This window comes from Lolium perenne, chromosome 4 (genome assembly GCF_019359855.2).
Source record: "Lolium perenne isolate Kyuss_39 chromosome 4, Kyuss_2.0, whole genome shotgun sequence".
NCBI classification, from domain to species: domain Eukaryota; kingdom Viridiplantae; phylum Streptophyta; class Magnoliopsida; order Poales; family Poaceae; genus Lolium; species Lolium perenne.
In genome coordinates, this window is record NC_067247.2 from 177,267,197 (window position 1) to 177,285,993 (window position 18,797).

The 18,797-nt window shown below is 44.1% G+C and overlaps 1 protein-coding gene and 1 long non-coding RNA gene across 3 annotated transcripts; both read left to right on the plus strand.

Annotated features, from left to right (window-relative positions):
- The first annotated feature begins 10,963 nt into the window (after positions 1–10,963).
- LOC139830563 (uncharacterized) lies at positions 10,964–13,546 on the plus strand. Of its 2 annotated transcripts, XR_011743096.1 has the most exons (4): positions 10,964–11,133; positions 11,318–11,427; positions 11,900–11,984; positions 13,315–13,546. It is a non-coding gene; the product is annotated as an uncharacterized lncRNA (long non-coding RNA). The 2 variants fall into 2 exon arrangements; XR_011743095.1 differs by having other exon boundaries at positions 11,900–13,546.
- A 953-nt stretch (positions 13,547–14,499) lies between these two features.
- Positions 14,500–16,745, plus strand: LOC127294591 (uncharacterized). Its single transcript, XM_071829260.1, has 5 exons — positions 14,500–14,564; positions 14,960–15,437; positions 15,519–15,681; positions 15,866–15,975; positions 16,448–16,745. The coding sequence occupies exons 1-4, from the start codon at positions 14,500–14,502 to the stop codon at positions 15,868–15,870; spliced, it is 711 nt and encodes a 236-aa protein (XP_071685361.1). The 3' UTR covers positions 15,871–15,975; positions 16,448–16,745.
- The last annotated feature ends 2,052 nt before the right edge of the window (positions 16,746–18,797 follow it).

Here is an 18,797-nt window from a genome sequence, read left to right on the forward strand (position 1 = left end):
TGATGTCTTTTAGTTTTCGTTCTGGTGGAAATGTCGCTGCACCATTTGTTTGTACTGCAGCTCCATAGTGGTAGCTGCTAGTACGTTGGCGCTGTGCGACATCTGCTTGTTTTGGGGGCATAAATATGCCACGAAACCTTTGTTTTATGTGATCAAACGGTCATCTCTGCATGTATATGTTCGGATTCTGATGAAACCTTTTTTGTGATCTGTACATATATTTGAGTCAGTCTGTGTTTTGTTTTATGATGGGCAGGAGTATTTGTTTTACTACACCATTGTTTATCCGAATTGTATTACTCACTCTATTCAAAAAGTTAGCGGCTCACCTTTTTCCTTCAAGATACGGATGTATCTACACACTAAAAACAGATATAGATGAAACCATCTCTAGACAAAGTTTAGTCACTTATGTATGGACGGGGGTAGTATTATTTATGTTGTGCTTACAAAACAAGCGCACGTCGACGGCGCTTTGTTTAAAGTTCATATGTGTAATCTTATTCCCTTTGGAAGTTAAGCATTAAACTCTACTAGTAAAACCGTGGTGGTCTTGTGATGTAGTACTCTTTTGATGCATTTGTGATGTAGTAGTGCTTTTTTTTTGAAATGGTATAGTACTATCTAAGAAGAGTACTCCCTCCGATTCACATTCATTTTACACCAAGAAATATGGATCGGAGCGAGGGAGTAAATTAAACATGGCATCTCGTGCATGAAGCTTGAAAGATCGATCAGGTTGGCTAGAATGGTAATACAATGCTCCTCATTAGGCAAATGCATGCCATGTACAATAGTATACATCCAGTAAAGAAGTCTATACTGACATAAAAATACTACATTGGGGATGAGAGTCAATTGGGGCATCTACAATACATAAAATCTTGCTCGTAGCTGATTTTGGCAAAGAGGGTTTTACTCACATTAGACGTGCCACTTTCCTTGTCTGCAAAACAAGTTCCAATAAAGGAAGAGGAAAGAAGAGGACATTGTGGGCAAGATTGAACACCTTTTTTATGTGTTAAGCTGAGGCCTTGTTTAGCTGAGGATTTCGACTTAGGCCTAACAGCTCAGCACACCCACAAATAAATTTCCTTGCGCGCACCACTGTCAGCAACAATAACAAAATTAGCACGCAAGATTAAGAATGAAGTGAATTTAAGTAACTTGGTTAGCTTTTCAAGCAATATATTCAGAGAAAGAGCACACATGTTCGGCTATAAATAATCGTAAGAGAAGAACAATAAATCTAAGGCACCCCACTTCATATGCAGAAGGGGCGCGACAATGCATGGATTCATACCTTGAGTCGACTCTGGCTCGTAGAAGGGCGGCCGCGCCTCGAGGATGCCGGTGACGTCTCCACCTCGATCTCACATGTGATTGCTTCTCAGTGGGCGGTGCGCCACACCATGTAGAAGATCTATCAAAAGAGGAGAGCCTGATGACTCTACCGACGCCTCAACCTTGATAGCACCGGCATGTTGCTCCGCACCGAGATGCGCCACATGCAAGATTTAGCGGGTGCACCAATTTTAGAGATATGTCATAATCGTTGTAACAAATTTCGATGTGATGATGATTTGATCCTGCACTCGGCCTTGAACATAAGTACTAGTACAGTCTCACATTTTTTTTATCATTATACTTTGCGAGATTTAGCGGATGCGCCAAATTCAGAGATAGATCATGATCATGGTAACATAATTTTCAATGTAATGATGCTTTGATGTTGCACTCGACCTTGAACATAAGTACTAGTACGGTCTCACAATTTTGTATCATTATACTTTGCAAGTTTTAGCGGATGCGCCCATTTTCAGAGGATCATGGTAACAAATTTTCAACGTGATGATGATTTGATATTGCACTCAACCTTGAACAGAAGTACTACTACTGTCTTACAATTTCTTTATCATTATACTTTGCAAGATTTAGCGGATGTGCCAAATTCAGAGATAGATTAAGAACTTTACAAGTGGTTTTGGGTTTCAGACATGAAAATTTCAATAACCTCCCAAAACTTCATTTTACAGTGATTAAGATGGATACATGCTTCCCTTTTCATTTCATGTTTTAAACTTGTTTAAATTATCTTGGTCAAACCTAGGATTTGACAAGATTCAAATGGGCATCAAAATTAAAAAAAAAACAGAAAAATGAAAAACAAAAGCAAATAGTTTTCTTATGTCATATAGTAAGAATTAAAGTTGATAAACAAGGTCTAGACATAATCAAACCAGACAAATCATGTATATGTCTACCCTAACCCTAAACTCTGTCTTATGAAGTCAACCATGGTAATTTTAAGAACATCCCAAAAGCTTCATTTTAGAGTGACTAAGAAGGATACAGACTTCCCATTTCATTTTCATGTTTTAAACTTCTTTAAATCTTGGTCAAACCTAGGATTTGACCAAGATTCAAATAAGTTAAAAACATGACAATGAAAAGGTAAGCATCGATCCTTCTTAGTCGCACTGAAATGAAGCTTTTGGGAGGTTTTTGAAATTTCCATGTTTAAAACCCAAAACCACTTCTCTTCATGCTTGACTTCATAAGAAAGAGTTTAGGGTTAGGGCTTAGGGCCGGGTAGATACATGATTTTTCTGGTTTGAATATGTCTGGACCTTGTTTATCAATTTGAATGCTTACTATATGACATATGAAGGCTATGTGCTTTGGTTTTTCATTCTTTCGATTTTTTTCTGAATTTTTATGCCCATTTGAATCTTGGTCAAATCCCAGGTTTGACCAAGATTTAAACAAGTTTAAAACATGACAATGAAAAGGTAATTAATCCTGGATCCTTCTTAATTAATCAGTAAGTCTAATTAAAATGAAGCTTTTGGGAGGTTTTTGAAATTTACATGTTTGAAACCCAAAACCACACTTCTCTTCATGCTTGACTTCATATATGAGATAGAGTTTAGGGTTAGGGGGTACATGATTTGTGTGGTTTGAATATGTCTAGACCTTGTTTATGAACTTGAATGGTTAATTACTATATGACATAAGAAGACTATGTGCTTTGGTTTTTTATTTTTTATTTTATACCCATTTGAATATTGGTCAAATCCTAGGTTTGACCAAGATTTAAACAAGTTTAAAACATGAAAATGAAAAGGTAAGCCTGGATCCTTCTTAGTCACTCTAAAATGAAGCTTTTGGGAGGTTTTTTGAAATTTCCGTGTTTGAAACCAAAAACCACTTGTCTTCATGCTTGACTTCATAAGACAAAGTTTATTGTTAGGGGTAGATACATGATTTGTATTATTTCAATATGTCTAGACCTTGTTTATCAACTTTTAAATGCTTACTATATATATGACATAAGAAGACTATATGCTTTTGTTTTTCATTTTTCTGATGTTTTTTAATTTTATGCCCATTTGAATCTTGGTCAAATCCTAGGTTTGACAATGATTTAAATAAGTTTAAAATATGAAAATGAAAAGGTAAGCATGGATCCTTCTTAGTCACTCTAAAATAAAGCTTTTGGGAGGTTTTTGAAATTTCCATGTTTGAAACCCAAAACCACTTCTCTTCATGCTTAACTACATAAGACAAAGTTTAGGGGTAGGGGTAGATACATGATTTTTCTTGTTTGAATATGTCTAGGCCTTGTTTATCAACTTTAATGCTTACTATATGACATAAGAAAACTATGTGCTTTGGTTTTTCATTTTTCTGTTTTTTTTTTGGAATTTTGATGCACATTTGAATCTTGTAAAATCCTAGGTTTGAGCAAGATTTAAACAAGTAAAAAACATGAAAATGAAAAGGGAAGAATGTATCCTTCTTAGTCACTCTAAAATGAAGTTTTTGGGAGTTTTTTGAAATTTCCATGTTTGAAACCCAAAACCATGCACTTCTCTTCATGCTTGACTTCATAAGACAGAGTTTAGGGGTTAGGGGGTAGATACATGATTTGTCTAGTTTGAATATGTCTAGACCTTGTTTATCGTCGTTAATGTTTACTATATGACATAAGAAGACTATGTGCTTTGGTTTTTCATTTTTCATTTTATGCCCATTTGAATCTTGGTCAAATCCTAGATTTGACCAGGATTTAAACAAGTTTAAAACATCAAAATGAAAACGTAAACCTTGATTCTTCTTAGTCACTCTAAAATGAAGCTTTTGCGATGTTCTTGAAATTTCCATGTTTGAAACCCAAAGCGACTTCTCTTCATGCTAGACTTCATAAGATCGATAGGGGGTAGATATACATGATTTGTCTGGTTTGGATATATCTAGACCTTGTTTATCAACTTGAATGCTTACGATATGACACAAGAAGACTATGTGCTTTTGTTTTTGATTTTTTTGATTTTTTTAAATTTGTGCCCATTTGTATCTGGGACAAATCCTAGGTTTGACAATGATTTAAACAAGTTTAAAATATGAAAATGCAAAGGTTAGCATGGATCCTTCTTAGTCACTCTAAAATGAAGCTTTTGGGAGGTTTTTGAATTTCCATGTTTGAAACCCAAAACCACTTCTCTTCATGCTTGACTTCATAAGATAGAGTTTAGGGGTTAGGGGTATAGATACATGATTTGTCTGGTTTGATTATGTATAGACCTTGTTTATCAACTTGAATGCTTACTATATGACATAAGAAAACTATGTGCCTTGGTTTTTCATTTTTCTGATTTTTTTAAATTTTGATGCCCATTTGAATCTTTGTCAAATCCTAGGATTGACCAAGATTTAAAGAAGTTTAAAACATGAAAATGAAAAGGGAAGCGTGTATCCTTCTTAGTCACTCTAAAATGAAGTTTTTGGGAGGTTTTTGAAATTTCCATGTTTGAAACCCAAAACCACTTCTCTTCATGCTTGACTTCATAAAACATAGTTTAGGGGTTAGAGGGTAGATACATGATTTGTATGGTTTGAATATGTCTAGACCTTGTTTATCAACTTTAATGATTACTATATGACATAAGAATACTATGTTCTTTGGTTTTTCATTTTTCTATTTTTTTTGAATTTTCTGCCCATTTGAATCTTGGTCAAATCCTAGGTTTGACCAAGATTTAGACAAGTTTAACACGTGAAAATGAATAAGTAAGCCTGATAATCCCATTTGTTGACTCATTTAACTAGTTAATCCCATTTGCTGACTCTCTGCTGACCATCCACTTGAGGTAAAACTGAGTATATTGCACTAGCCAGTATTAGTACTCAAGGGGAAAACTGAGCACACACAAAATGCTAAATTTCCAGGGTTAGACTCGAGTACGCGTGTTGCGGTGCAGAAGTGGAAGACGTGCAGTTGTTGACGCATAGACGCGGGTCGCGGTGCAGAAGTCGAAGACGTGCAATCGTGGACGCGTGTCGCGTTGCTTGCCCAAGACGTGCAGACGTTCAATGGTGGACGCGTAGGACGCGGGTTGCATTAACCACCCCTCACCTTTATAGACGCCTCCTCACACTATCTCTGTCACTCTCACTAGCTCATGCAGCGCCTCCTCTCACGTCCCATCATCTTCTCCAAAGCAAAAAAAACCCTCTCCCTCTCTGTCGGCGAGATGGCCAAGGAGAATGCGAATCCCATCGTCCATGACGCCGTCGGCTCCAAGCGCGACACCTCCCTCTTCGACGCCGTCCCCTCAACGGCCGTCGCCGCCACCGGTGGCGGTCGGATCCCGCCGGGATGGGACCCCTATGAGGAGGTGCCGTACATCTCGCCTCCGAACCCCAACGACACCTGCATGGACGACCCATGGAACGAGGTAACTATGGTTTGCTCCATTTTTTGTTCCCCAATCCTCTTTGAACCCTATTTTTGCTGGTTCCCATAGTAACTATTAGTGCCGATCTGTAGATGGATGAGTATTGGGTTAATATTTGCGCCGATTTTATTCCATTTTGCTTCGATCCCTTCTTGATTTCGCTTAAGATTTGGAGTTCGGCCGTTCAGTTAATTTATGCAAGTAATAATAAGATCTCAATCAGTTAATTTATGCAAGTAATCATGGGATCTCAATCAGTTACTTTATGCACGAATCAAAAGATATCAACCGTTTAATTTTGCAAATAATCTGGAATCTGTTCAAATTCAGATCTGGAATCTATTTCTTTGCCTATGACGAATCGTTGGGCACAAATTTTCACAGGGAGGTTTCAGTGAACCATTGCTGTGTACAAATCTGTTGTGCATGAGCTTTGGTTCACTGACTCCATCCCTGTAGACATATAATAGTGTCTACTCTAACAGAGGCTGGCTCTGTTTTTCCTTACTTTGTTATCATGCACGTTAGTCATCGTTTCAACTCATTCACTCATAGTTCCCGTTTGATATGGATCAGCTGTCTGGCAGCGACTTTGGTAGCGACGAAGAGGATCAGCACGTCAAGACTCACCAGGTGCTGCGGAGGCTGCAGGTCGGCCAGTACGTCTCCTACTTCGCCAAGGGTGTCTACAGGTGCCCCTTCTGCACTAGGAGAATCGGAGGCACTGACTTCAACTGCCTCCTCACGCATGCCGAGAACATCGGCAACACCTTCCCCAAGGTCGGCATGACGGTGAACCCCTACTCCTTCCGCGCCAAGCACAAGGCGCTCGGCATGCACCTCCGCAGCGTCCAGCGGGTGGAGATCTCCGCCGGGCGCATGCCTCCGCTCAAGCCCAAGGCTCCCAAGGAGAGCAACAAGTGGAGGCAGAGGCAAATGGGGTAGGCGGAGTCCTGTACGTGTGCTGCTGCTGCTGCAAAGCAGCTTCTATTTTGTTGTTAGCTAGGGATCCCTTGTTGTTATGTTGTTAGTATGATGGTGTTGTGAAGAACCTCGAACCTGTTACTATGTTGGCTGCTGTGTATGCAGCTTATTATCTAGGGAGGGATCCCTATTATCTATGCCTATTCTACTATATTTTGTTGGCCCTACTTTGTTTTCTCGATTTACTATGACCGTGAATTTGTCGTACATTACCCTGGAGATTTGCTTCTAGATGTACATACATATGGAGCAGAGGGAGTACTCCTACTAGATTTGCTGCCATATTGGGCAAACAACGAGGGCCAAAAGGCACAAATAATTATTGAAGAAAGACAGAAATGCAAGCTTTTCTAGATTTGATACTAATTTGGTGAAAAAGACAAAGAGAGAAGGGGAAAAGGTACTCTTAAAAATGCCAATTCGCGCCGAGAGAGACAGAACCCAGCTCCTGCTCACGTACAACCAAACGCGGTCACGTCCTGTCCCACGCGGTCCCTTTCTACTAGCCCCACGCGACGCGACCCCATGATACGTCTCCGACGTATCGATAATTTCTTATGTTCCATGCCACATTATTGATGATATCTACATGTTTTATGCACACTTTATGTCATATTCGTGCATTTTCTGGAACTAACCTATTAACAAGATGCCGAAGTGCCAGTTGCTGTTTTCTGCTGTTTTTGGTTTCAGAAATCCTAGTAAAGAAATATTCTCGGAATTGGACGAAATCAACGCCCAGGTTCCTATTTTGCCCGGAAGCATCCAGAACACACGAGAACCGCCAGAGAGGGGGCACAGGCCCACCAAACCCTAGGCCGGCGTGGCCAAGGGGGGGCCCGCGCCGCCCTATAGTGTCGGCGCCCCTTCGACCTTCTGACGCCGCCTCTTCGCCTATATAAAGCCCCTCGACCTAAAACCTCGACACGGAAAAGCCACAGTACGAGAAACCTTCCAGAGCCGCCGCCATCGCGAAGCCAAGATCTGGGGGACAGGTGTCTCTGTTCCGGCACGCCGCCGGGACGGGGAAGTGCCCCCGGAAGGCTTCTCCATCGACACCACCGCCATCTTCATCAACACTGATGTCTCCCATGAGGAGGGAGTAGTTCTCCATCGAGGCTCGGGGCTGTACTGGTAGCTATGTGGTTCATCTCTCTCCTATGTGCTTCAATACAATAATCTCATGAGCTGCCTTACATGATTGAGATTCATATGATGATGCTTGTAATCTAGATGTCATTATGCTAGTCAAGTGGGTTTTACTTATGTGATCTCCGGAGACTCCTTGTCCCACGTGTGTAAAGGTGACAGTGTGTGCACCGTGTGGGTCTCTTAGGCTATATTTCACAGAATACTTATTCACTGTTATGAATGGCATAGTGAAGTGCTTATTTATATCTCTTTATGATTGCAATGTGTTTTGTATCACAATTTATCTATGTGCTACTCTAGTGATGTTATTAAAGTAGTTTTATTCCTCCTACACGGTGTAATGGTGACAGTGTGTGCATCCGTGTTAGTACTTGGTTTATGCTATGATTATGATCTCTTGTAGATTACAAAGTTAACTATTGCTATGATAGTATTGATGTGATCTATTCCTCCTACATAGCGTGAAGGTGACAGTGTGCATGCTATGTTAGTACTTGGTTTAGTCGTATTGGTCTTTCATGCACTCTAAGGTTATTTAAATATGAACATTGAATTGTGGAGCTTGTTAACTCCGGCATTGAGGGTTCGTGTAATCCTACGCAATGGTGTTCATCATCCAACAAGAGTGTAGAGTATGCATTTATCTATTCTGTTATGTGATCAATGTTGAGAGTGTCCACTAGTGAAAGTATGATCCCTAGGCCTTGTTCCTAAATACTGCTATCGCTGCTTGTTTACTGTTTTACTGTGTTACTACTGCTGCGTTACTACTGCTTGTTTACTGTCCTGGGCAAAGCTCTTTTCTGGTGCCGTTGCTACTGCTTATTCATACCACCTGTATTTCACTATCTCTTCGCCGAACTAGTGCACCTATTAGGTGTGTTGGGGACACAAGAGACTTCTTGCTTTGTGGTTGCAGGGTTGCATGAGAGGGATATCTTTGACCTCTTCCTCCCTGAGTTCGATAAACCTTGGGTGATCCACTTAAGGGAAAACTTGCTGCTGTTCTACAAACCTCTGCTCTTGGAGGCCCAACACTGTCTACAGGAAAAGGAGGGGGCGTAGACATCAAGCTATTTTCTGGCGCCGTTGCCGGGGAGGAAAGGTAAAAGGCACTCATACTCCGGTTCCGTGTAACAAAGATTTTCTCGGCGCCATTGTGTGTGTGCTCGAAGCTATTTCCTTTAGATCCTGCAATTGCAACTTTTTGTTTCTTGTTTACACTAGTTAGGCATAATGGAAAACAACAAAAATATGAGAGATCTTTATGAACTTTATCTTGAATTAGGACATGATGTGTTTGAAGAGAGAATTAAAAAACCCATGGAACTTTATATGCATACTAATGGGAATGTTATTAATATGAATGCTTTGAACACTATTGTTGCTAATGCTATGGAAAATTCTAAGCTTGGGGAAGCTGGTTTTGATGAGCATGATCTTTTTAGTCCCCCAAGAATTGAGGAGGAAATTTACTTTGATGATTCTTTACCTCCTATTTATGATGATTATAATGATAGTAGTCTTTTGTTGCCACCTGTTATGGAGGATGAAATTGATTATGATTACAATATGCCTCCTATATTTGATAGCTACTTTGTTGAATTTGCTCCCACTACAACTAATAAAATTGATTATGCTTATGTGGAGAGTAATAATTTTGTGCATGAGACTCATGATAAGAATGCTTTATGTGATAGTTATATTGTTGAGTTTGGTCATGTTGCTACTGAAAGTTATTATGAGAGAGGAAATGTAACGGCCCTGGTAGTACCCCTATTACCTATTAGATTTTGTTTGCTCTTTTTCTTTTGTGCATCATCATGGCATCATGCGTACATCATACCCAAGTTTTCACTAATAAAATTATTTTGATAAACCCTATTTCAATATTTTTCCCTCTCATATGATTCCATAAAACCCTCCCTTATCCTTTTTCTTATTTTAAATAAAACCAAAACAAAAATTTTGGAACTTTGCAAATTATTCTAAAATCAAGATATAGTTTTCCAAATCTGTCAAAATCCCTCTTTTCATCCTCTTCTTTGGCCAAGAATTTCAGCAAGATAAAGAAATGAAGGGAGAAGCTACTCTGAAGAAGATTAAAGAAGTCACGGGAGCAAAACCATCCAAAAACGAGTCAGCCCAAACTTTCATCCACGTTTTTTTTTTCTAACCTTTTCCCAATCTGGTCGCTCCTTCCCTTCAGCCCAACTCGGATCTTGATCCATCTCACGTTGCAGCCCACCTCCATTGTTTTCTAACCACCAGACACCAGCCCATCTGTTTCTCCAGCCCAACTCTCCTGGTAATATCGCTGCACCGAGGCTCGTCTTCAACCTGTACGGCAGTACATCGGCAGCAGCCACGTCGCCCTGCAGTGTGATGGGACGGCCACCATGCATCGCACCTCCTCCATATAAATCCTCCCACGTCCTACCCCTGCAACCCTAGACCCTGCTGTTTTCCTTCCCCGCCGCCACTCTCGTCCCTGCCTCCTTCTAGCTCGCATGCGCGCCCTGCTCGTGAGCAAGCACACGCCAATCCCCAGATGCAGGCGCTCTTCCTCACCGCCGGTGGTTTCCCTCCGCGAACTCGGGCGCTGCGCCGCCACCAAGTCCGGCGCCATGCTCTGCACAACGTTGTACCTCCGTCCTGGCGCCGTTCGTCTTCGACCGCCGCCGAGCACGCCTCCGTCTCTGTCCGCCTCGCGCAGGTGTTCTGCGAGGTCGACGCTGCCTAGTTCTGCTTCGCGCGTCTCCGCCTCCGGTCGCCTCATCCCGCCTGCTTCCTCGTCCTCCAAGGTTGTTCGTCGTCCTCGTCGGCTCGTCCTCCAAGACACCGGCCGCCTCTTCTGTTCGTTTCCGTCGCTGCACGCGGCCGCGTGCCGTCAAGTTCGTCTCCGACATCCGCGACCCCGTCGCCAAGATCTCCGTCTCTGGCCGCCGCCCTTGCCATGTTCTGCAAGCTGTCCCGACGCCTCTTCGACCTGCGCTGCTGGTCGCGTGCTCCGTGAGTTCTCTGCCCTCATCTCGTCTTCGTGGTTGTTCCTAGCCTGACGCCGTCGCTGCGTTTTCCTCCCCGTGTGTGCAGCATGAACGCCACGGCAGCGAACTTGAGCCCGTGCGCTGCTCGTTTTCCTGGACGTCTGCGCTCCTCGCTGACAGGAAACCGGCGCTGCCTTCCTCGACCGCCAAGAGTTTCTCTGCAGCAGCCTCACCCCGCGAGCACAGTCCTCCAAAGCTCCAAGCTTTAGGTGCGGGTCAAATTCTTTTGCGCCTTAATCTCTTCGTCATCAGCGAAGTAGCCCATGTGGGTTGATCCTTGTGCTTCGAGTCGGGAGATCCCAAGTTCTATTCCCTGGACATGCAAAGCCACTTCTTTTTAATCATTGATTCTTTGTTCGCTGACAGCTGGGGCCTTTTTCGTTTTTGGCTCAGGCTAGCCCTTCCTCTGGTGCAAAACGTCCTAGGAGCCGCAGTCCAGTCAGCCGCCCCATCAGCACTTCCTGGGTTCCGACTGTCTTTCTCTGCGGCTTGTTTTCCTCTCGGTGAGAAACGTCGAGCTGCTTTCTCTGTTTTCCTGAAAATTGCTGAAACAGTTTAAAACTTGAAAAATTCATATCTCCCAAACTATAATTCCAAATAAAATGAAAACTGATCAGAAAAATGAGAGGAACATTAATATGCCATCCATTCATCTGTTTGCATTCGGCATCATGTCATTCCGTGATAGTTTGTGCATGTCACCTAACATATATGCGGAGTATTTTGGATTTTCAATGGTTTTCCCCGCTTCGTTTAATATTGAAGTAGCGCACCCCTGCCATGTTTTGCCATGCTAAACAACCCTTAAATTTGCCGGTAGAAATGCAACTCCAACCTAATTGTTTGTCCGGGACTCCGGTTCCGATTAATATGGATAAGTGCATCGCATCATCCTTGCCATGTCATTGCATATCATCTTGATCATGCCGGTTCTTCTTCCGTAGTTGTAAGACTTGCATACGTTGTTTGTTCCAGCATTTGCTTCTTCCCGGATAGGATCACGAAGTGGTGTGGTGAGATATGACAAGTTCTCCGGATGTTCCTCGGCAAGCTTTAACAGGCAAGCATTTCCCCTATACTCCTGCCCCTGCAGAAGTCGCTCACCTATTTTATTTTGCCTTCTCCCTCATGCTATCCTTAAGTTGCGTTCTTGTCACGTGTTCCTTCCACTTGTTACCTCAAGCAGCCTATATTGCCACCACCAACCACCAACCTCCTACAGCTGTTGTTTGGTTATCGGGTCTGCCTTGCGAGTCGTAGTGCATGCTAGTGCTGTTTATATCTCGTTACTGTTACTGCTATCTTATCGGGTTATCTGTTGGGGAACATGACACATGGTTTATGGTTATATCTGTTGAGGGTATCATGGTTACTTGTTGATAGTTGTTAGCGGAGACATCGGTGGGTCAGTTGCTCGTTTTATGACGGCCCACTTGTGTTTCTTTAAAATCTAGGACCCCGAGTTCTTGTTATCTGTTCCGAGACTGAGCGCTCTAACCACACGTGGGTATGTTTCTGGGTCTCCCCTCGACCACTGCCGGAATCTACAGCTTTTTCCAGTGGCCACAACTAGTTTGCAATGTTTTACCATTTGTTGTTGCGTGCATGCCAGCCTGTTACTTATTTACTTTGGGAAGCCCCTGGGTGCCTTGTATCCCTTGTTTCTGGTATGCACGTATAGGTCGTGGAGCCTCTGCGAAGTGGTTTATCGCCCCAGTGTGTGTTTAAACCACCTAGCACGTTGACACACATAGCTAAGTCCGCTTCGGAGATACGGCCGGACTTCGATACGGGTTCAACTTGGTTAGGTGGCTTCCTGGACATTGTTGTCGTGAAGGAGAGTGTGAGTCGTGATATCCACCTGTCGCAAGTGGGTTGATCGTGCGTGTGGGCACATTTGGGCACCCCTGCAGGGTTAAATCTTATCGATAAGCCGTGTCCGCGGTTATGAACGACTTGGAGCTGTATGACTTGACCATAGACAACTTACACCTGTTGTTTATTAATAATAACTTGCATAGTAAGTTAGCACAACTCTAATGATAAATGGTTAAAACTTGACAACCGTGTGAGTGCCCTTGTAAGTACTTCCTTGCGAGGGGGGAACGTATCGGCTGTGTTATGTTTGCAGAGTATAGAACTGTTAGTTTATGCGCTCTCTCACCTTCTCTGTTTAGACGAATGTTGTAGAGTGTCTCTATAGGTTTTTAGTGCTTGCGCGTTGCCGCTTAACCCCACCATATTGCCTATGACGTTCCTCTTGCGTCCTCTAAGTCCCCTGCGTGCCTCAAGTACAAAGGACGACTGGTTGACGAATGCTTATACGTCTTGAAGTCTTGTTAAGTACGAATCCGTACTTATTGCTGCTTCTACGGGATATAACCGGGCAGGTATGAAGACCGGTACGATGAAGACGACGTTAGCAAGGTTACCCTTCCGGCTTGGCCTGGGCAGGGTTATGGACGCCACTGGTTATCTTCAGGACTCTTAGTCCAAAATTTGTATCTTGTCCGTACTCGGACGTATTTGATCTTCTGTATGATTTGGATCTTTGTATGTATCTATTTGTATCTTGACTCGTTCGAGTCGTTGTTGTAATATATACGTTTCTTGTGGGCTCTATTGTAATCCTGTTGTAATGTTACCTCTCGTGATTGATTCCACCCGCATCGCGTGCATGCTTCGGCGTGTACGAGGCGCTTGGTGGTGCGTCTCCTAGAATCGATATCGTGCGGATTTCGGCGGGTTTGCTGGGGTCCTCATGGTACCGGTTTTGGGGCGTCACAAGTTGGTATCAGAGCCTCAGGTTGACGGTACCCCACTAGTCCAGCCTTTAGGATAACCTTGCCAATGGTCGTTGAGTTTAGAGAGTCCAAACTACTTTCAAAAACTCGTTGGATAGTTCTGATTAGCTCTGATTTTTCTCCTTACCTTTATTCTTTCTCATCTCACCTTTGCGAGTTTTGGGTCTTCTCTCTTATCTGAGTTTCTCTGAGTTTTAGGTTTTGACGTGGTTTGGACGATCTTTGCCCTCACCTATTAGGCCTGATCTTCGGAGGTCTCGACGAAAGCGCATCATCAACAGCGGAACAACGACTTCTTGTTGGTGGTGTCGACCGTTCTACATGGAGAAAGACTTCTTGTTAGTGGTGTCGAGGAGATCGACACGTCGCCTGAAGATCCGATAGTTCACCTCTCTTCCCCCGCACCTGGACGTGGGATCTCGGGGCGCGATCCCTTGTTAGTGGTGTCGATTGTAACGGCCCTGGTAGTACCCCTATTACCTATTAGATTTTGTTTGCTCTTTTTCTTTTGTGCATCATCATGGCATCATGCGTACATCATACCCAAGTTTTCACTAATAAAATTATTTTGATAAACCCTATTTCAATATTTTTCCCTCTCATATGGTTCCATAAAACCCTCCCTTATCCTTTTTCTTATTTTAAATAAAACCAAAACAAAAATTTTGGAACTTTGCAAATTATTCTAAAATCAAGATATAGTTTTCCAAATCTGTCAAAATCCCTCTTTTCATCCTCTTCTTTGGCCAAGAATTTCAGCAAGATAAAGAAATGAAGGGAGAAGCTACTCTGAAGAAGATTAAAGAAGTCACGGGAGCAAAACCATCCAAAAACGAGTCAGCCCAAACTTTCATCCACGTTTTTTTTTTCTAACCTTTTCCCAATCTGGTCGCTCCTTCCCTTCAGCCCAACTCGGATCTTGATCCATCTCACGTTGCAGCCCACCTCCATTGTTTTCTAACCACCAGACACCAGCCCATCTGTTTCTCCAGCCCAACTCTCCTGGTAATATCGCTGCACCGAGGCTCGTCTTCAACCTGTACGGCAGTACATCGGCAGCAGCCACGTCGCCCTGCAGTGTGATGGGACGGCCACCATGCATCGCACCTCCTCCATATAAATCCTCCCACGTCCTACCCCTGCAACCCTAGACCCTGCTGTTTTCCTTCCCCACCGCCACTCTCGTCCCTGCCTCCTTCTAGCTCGCATGCGCGCCCTGCTCGTGAGCAAGCACACGCCAATCCCCAGATGCAGGCGCTCTTCCTCACCGCCGGTGGTTTCCCTCCGCGAACTCGGGCGCTGCGCCGCCACCAAGTCCGGCGCCATGCTCTGCACAACGTTGTACCTCCGTCCTGGCGCCGTTCGTCTTCGACCGCCGCCGAGCACGCCTCCGTCTCTGTCCGCCTCGCGCAGGTGTTCTGCGAGGTCGACGCTGCCTAGTTCTGCTTCGCGCGTCTCCGCCTCCGGTCGCCTCATCCCGCCTGCTTCCTCGTCCTCCAAGGTTGTTCGTCGTCCTCGTCGGCTCGTCCTCCAAGACACCGGCCGCCTCTTCTGTTCGTTTCCGTCGCTGCACGCGGCCGCGCGCCGTCAAGTTCGTCTCCGACATCCGCGACCCCGTCGCCAAGATCTCCGTCTCTGGCCGCCGCCCTTGCCATGTTCTGCAAGCTGTCCCGGCGCCTCTTCGACCTGCGCTGCTGGTCGCGTGCTCCGTGAGTTCTCTGCCCTCATCTCGTCTTCGTGGTCGTTCCTAGCCTGACGCCGTCGCTGCGTTTTCCTCCCCGTGTGTGCAGCATGAACGCCACGGCAGCGAACTTGAGCCCGTGCGCTGCTCGTTTTCCTGGACGTCTGCGCTCCTCGCTGACAGGAAACCGGCGCTGCCTTCCTCGACCGCCAAGAGTTTCTCTGCAGCAGCCTCACCCCGCGAGCACAGTCCTCCAAAGCTCCAAGCTTTAGGTGCGGGTCAAATTCTTTTGCGCCTTAATCTCTTCGTCATCAGCGAAGTAGCCCATGTGGGTTGATCCTTGTGCTTCGAGTCGGGAGATCCCAAGTTCTATTCCCTGGACATGCAAAGCCACTTCTTTTTAATCATTGATTCTTTGTTCGCTGACAGCTGGGGCCTTTTTCGTTTTTGGCTCAGGCTAGCCCTTCCTCTGGTGCAAAACGTCCTAGGAGCCGCAGTCCAGTCAGCCGCCCCATCAGCACTTCCTGGGTTCCGACTGTCTTTCTCTGCGGCTTGTTTTCCTCTCGGTGAGAAACGTCGAGCTGCTTTCTCTGTTTTCCTGAAAATTGCTGAAACAGTTTAAAACTTGAAAAATTCATATCTCCCAAACTATAATTCCAAATAAAATGAAAACTGATCAGAAAAATGAGAGGAACATTAATATGCCATCCATTCATCTGTTTGCATTCGGCATCATGTCATTCCGTGATAGTTTGTGCATGTCACCTAACATATATGCGGAGTATTTTGGATTTCCAATGGTTTTCCCCGCTTCGTTTAATATTGAAGTAGCGCACCCCTGCCATGTTTTGCCATGCTAAACAACCCTTAAATTTGCCGGTAGAAATGCAACTCCAACCTAATTGTTTGTCCGGGACTCCGGTTCCGATTAATATGGATAAGTGCATCGCATCATCCTTGCCATGTCATTGCATATCATCTTGATCATGCCGGTTCTTCTTCCGTAGTTGTAAGACTTGCATACGTTGTTTGTTCCAGCATTTGCTTCTTCCCGGATAGGATCACGAAGTGGTGTGGTGAGATATGACAAGTTCTCCGGATGTTCCTCGGCAAGCTTTAACAGGCAAGCATTTCCCCTATACTCCTGCCCCTGCAGAAGTCGCTCACCTATTTTATTTTGCCTTCTCCCTCATGCTATCCTTAAGTTGCGTTCTTGTCACGTGTTCCTTCCACTTGTTACCTCAAGCAGCCTATATTGCCACCACCAACCACCAACCTCCTACAGCTGTTGTTTGGTTATCGGGTCTGCCTTGCGAGTCGTAGTGCATGCTAGTGCTGTTTATATCTCATATCAAGTATCGCTATCTTATCGGGTTATCTGTTGGGGAACATGACACATGGTTTATGGTTATATCTGTTGAGGGTATCATGGTTACTTGTTGATAGTTGTTAGCGGAGACATCGGTGGGTCAGTTGCTCGTTTTATGACGGCCCACTTGTGTTTCTTTAAAATCTAGGACCCCGAGTTCTTGTTATCTCTGCTCCGAGATCGAGCGCTCTAACCACACGTGGGTATGTTTCTGGGTCTCCCCTCGACCACTGCCGGAATCTACAGCTTTGTCCAGTGGCCACAACTAGTTTGCAATGTTTTACCATTTGTTGTTGCGTGCATGCCAGCCTGTTACTTATTTACTTTGGGAAGCCCCTGGGTGCCTTGTATCCCTTGTTTCTGGTATGCACGTATAGGTCGTGGAGCCTCTGCGAAGTGGTTTATCGCCCCAGTGTGTGTTTAAGCCACCTAGCACGTTGACACACATAGCTAAGTCCGCTTCGGAGATACGGCCGGACTTCGATACGGGTTCAACTTGGTTAGGTGGCTTCCTGGACATTGTTGTCGTGAAGGAGAGTGTGAGTCGTGATATCCACCTGTCGCAAGTGGGTTGATCGTGCGTGTGGGCACATTTGGGCACCCCTGCAGGGTTAAATCTTATCGATAAGCCGTGTCCGCGGTTATGGACGACTTGGAGCTGTATGACTTGACCATAGACAACTTACACCTGTTGTTTATTAATAATAACTTGCATAGTAAGTTAGCACAACTCTAATGATAAATGGTTAAAACTTGACAACCGTGTGAGTGCCCTTGTAAGTACTTCCTTGCGAGGGGGGAACGTATCGGCTGTGTTATGTTTGCAGAGTATAGAACTGTTAGTTTATGCGCTCTCTCACCTTCTCTGTTTAGACGAATGTTGTAGAGTGTCTCTATAGGTTTTTAGTGCTTGCGCGTTGCCGCTTAACCCCACCATATTGCCTATGACGTTCCTCTTGCGTCCTCTAAGTCCCCTGCGTGCCTCAAGTACAAAGGACGACTGGTTGACGAATGCTTATACGTCTTGAAGTCTTGTTAAGTACGAACCCGTACTTATTGCTGCTTCTACGGGATATAACCGGGCAGGTATGAAGACCGGTACGATGAAGACAACGTTAGCAAGGTTACCCTTCCGACTTGGCCTGGGCAGGGTTATGGACGCCACTGGTTATCTTCAGGACTCTTAGTCCAAAATTTGTATCTTGTCCGTACTCGGACGTATTTGATCTTCTGTATGATTTGGATCTTTGTATGTATCTATTTGTATCTTGACTCGTTCGAGTCGTTGTTGTAATATATACGTTTCTTGTGGGCTCTATTGTAATCCTGTTGTAATGTTACCTCTCGTGATTGATTCCACCCGCATCGCGTGCATGCTTCGGCGTGTACGAGGCGCTTGGTGGTGCGTCTCCTAGAATCGATATCGTGCGGATTTCGACGGGTTTGCTGGGGTCCTCATGGTACCGGTTTTGGGGCGTCACAGGAAAATATGGTTGTAGAAATTTTCATGTTACTAAAACACCTCTCTATGTGCTGAAATTTTTGAAGCTACACTTGTTCTATCTTCCTATGCTTGTTACTTTGCTCTTCATGAACTTATTTATTTACAAGATTCCTTTTCATAGGAAGCATGTTAGACTTAAATTTGTTTTGAATTTGCTTCTTGATGCTCTCTTTCGCTTCAACTACTATTTCTTGCGAGTGCATCATTAAAACTGCTGAGCCCATCTTAATGGCTATAAAGAAAGAACTTCTTGGGAGATAACCCATGTGTTATTTTGCTACAGTACTTTGTTTTTATTTTGTGTCTTGGAAGTTGTTTACTACTGTAGCAACCTCTCCTTATCTTAGTTTTGTGTTTTGTTGTGACAAGTAAAGTCTTTGATAGTAAAGTTCATACTAGATTTGGATTACTGCGCAGTTTCAGATTTCTTTGCTGTCACGAATTTTGACCTGCCTCTCTGTAGGTAGCTCAGAAAAATATGCCAATTTACGTGCGTGATCCTCAGATATGTACGC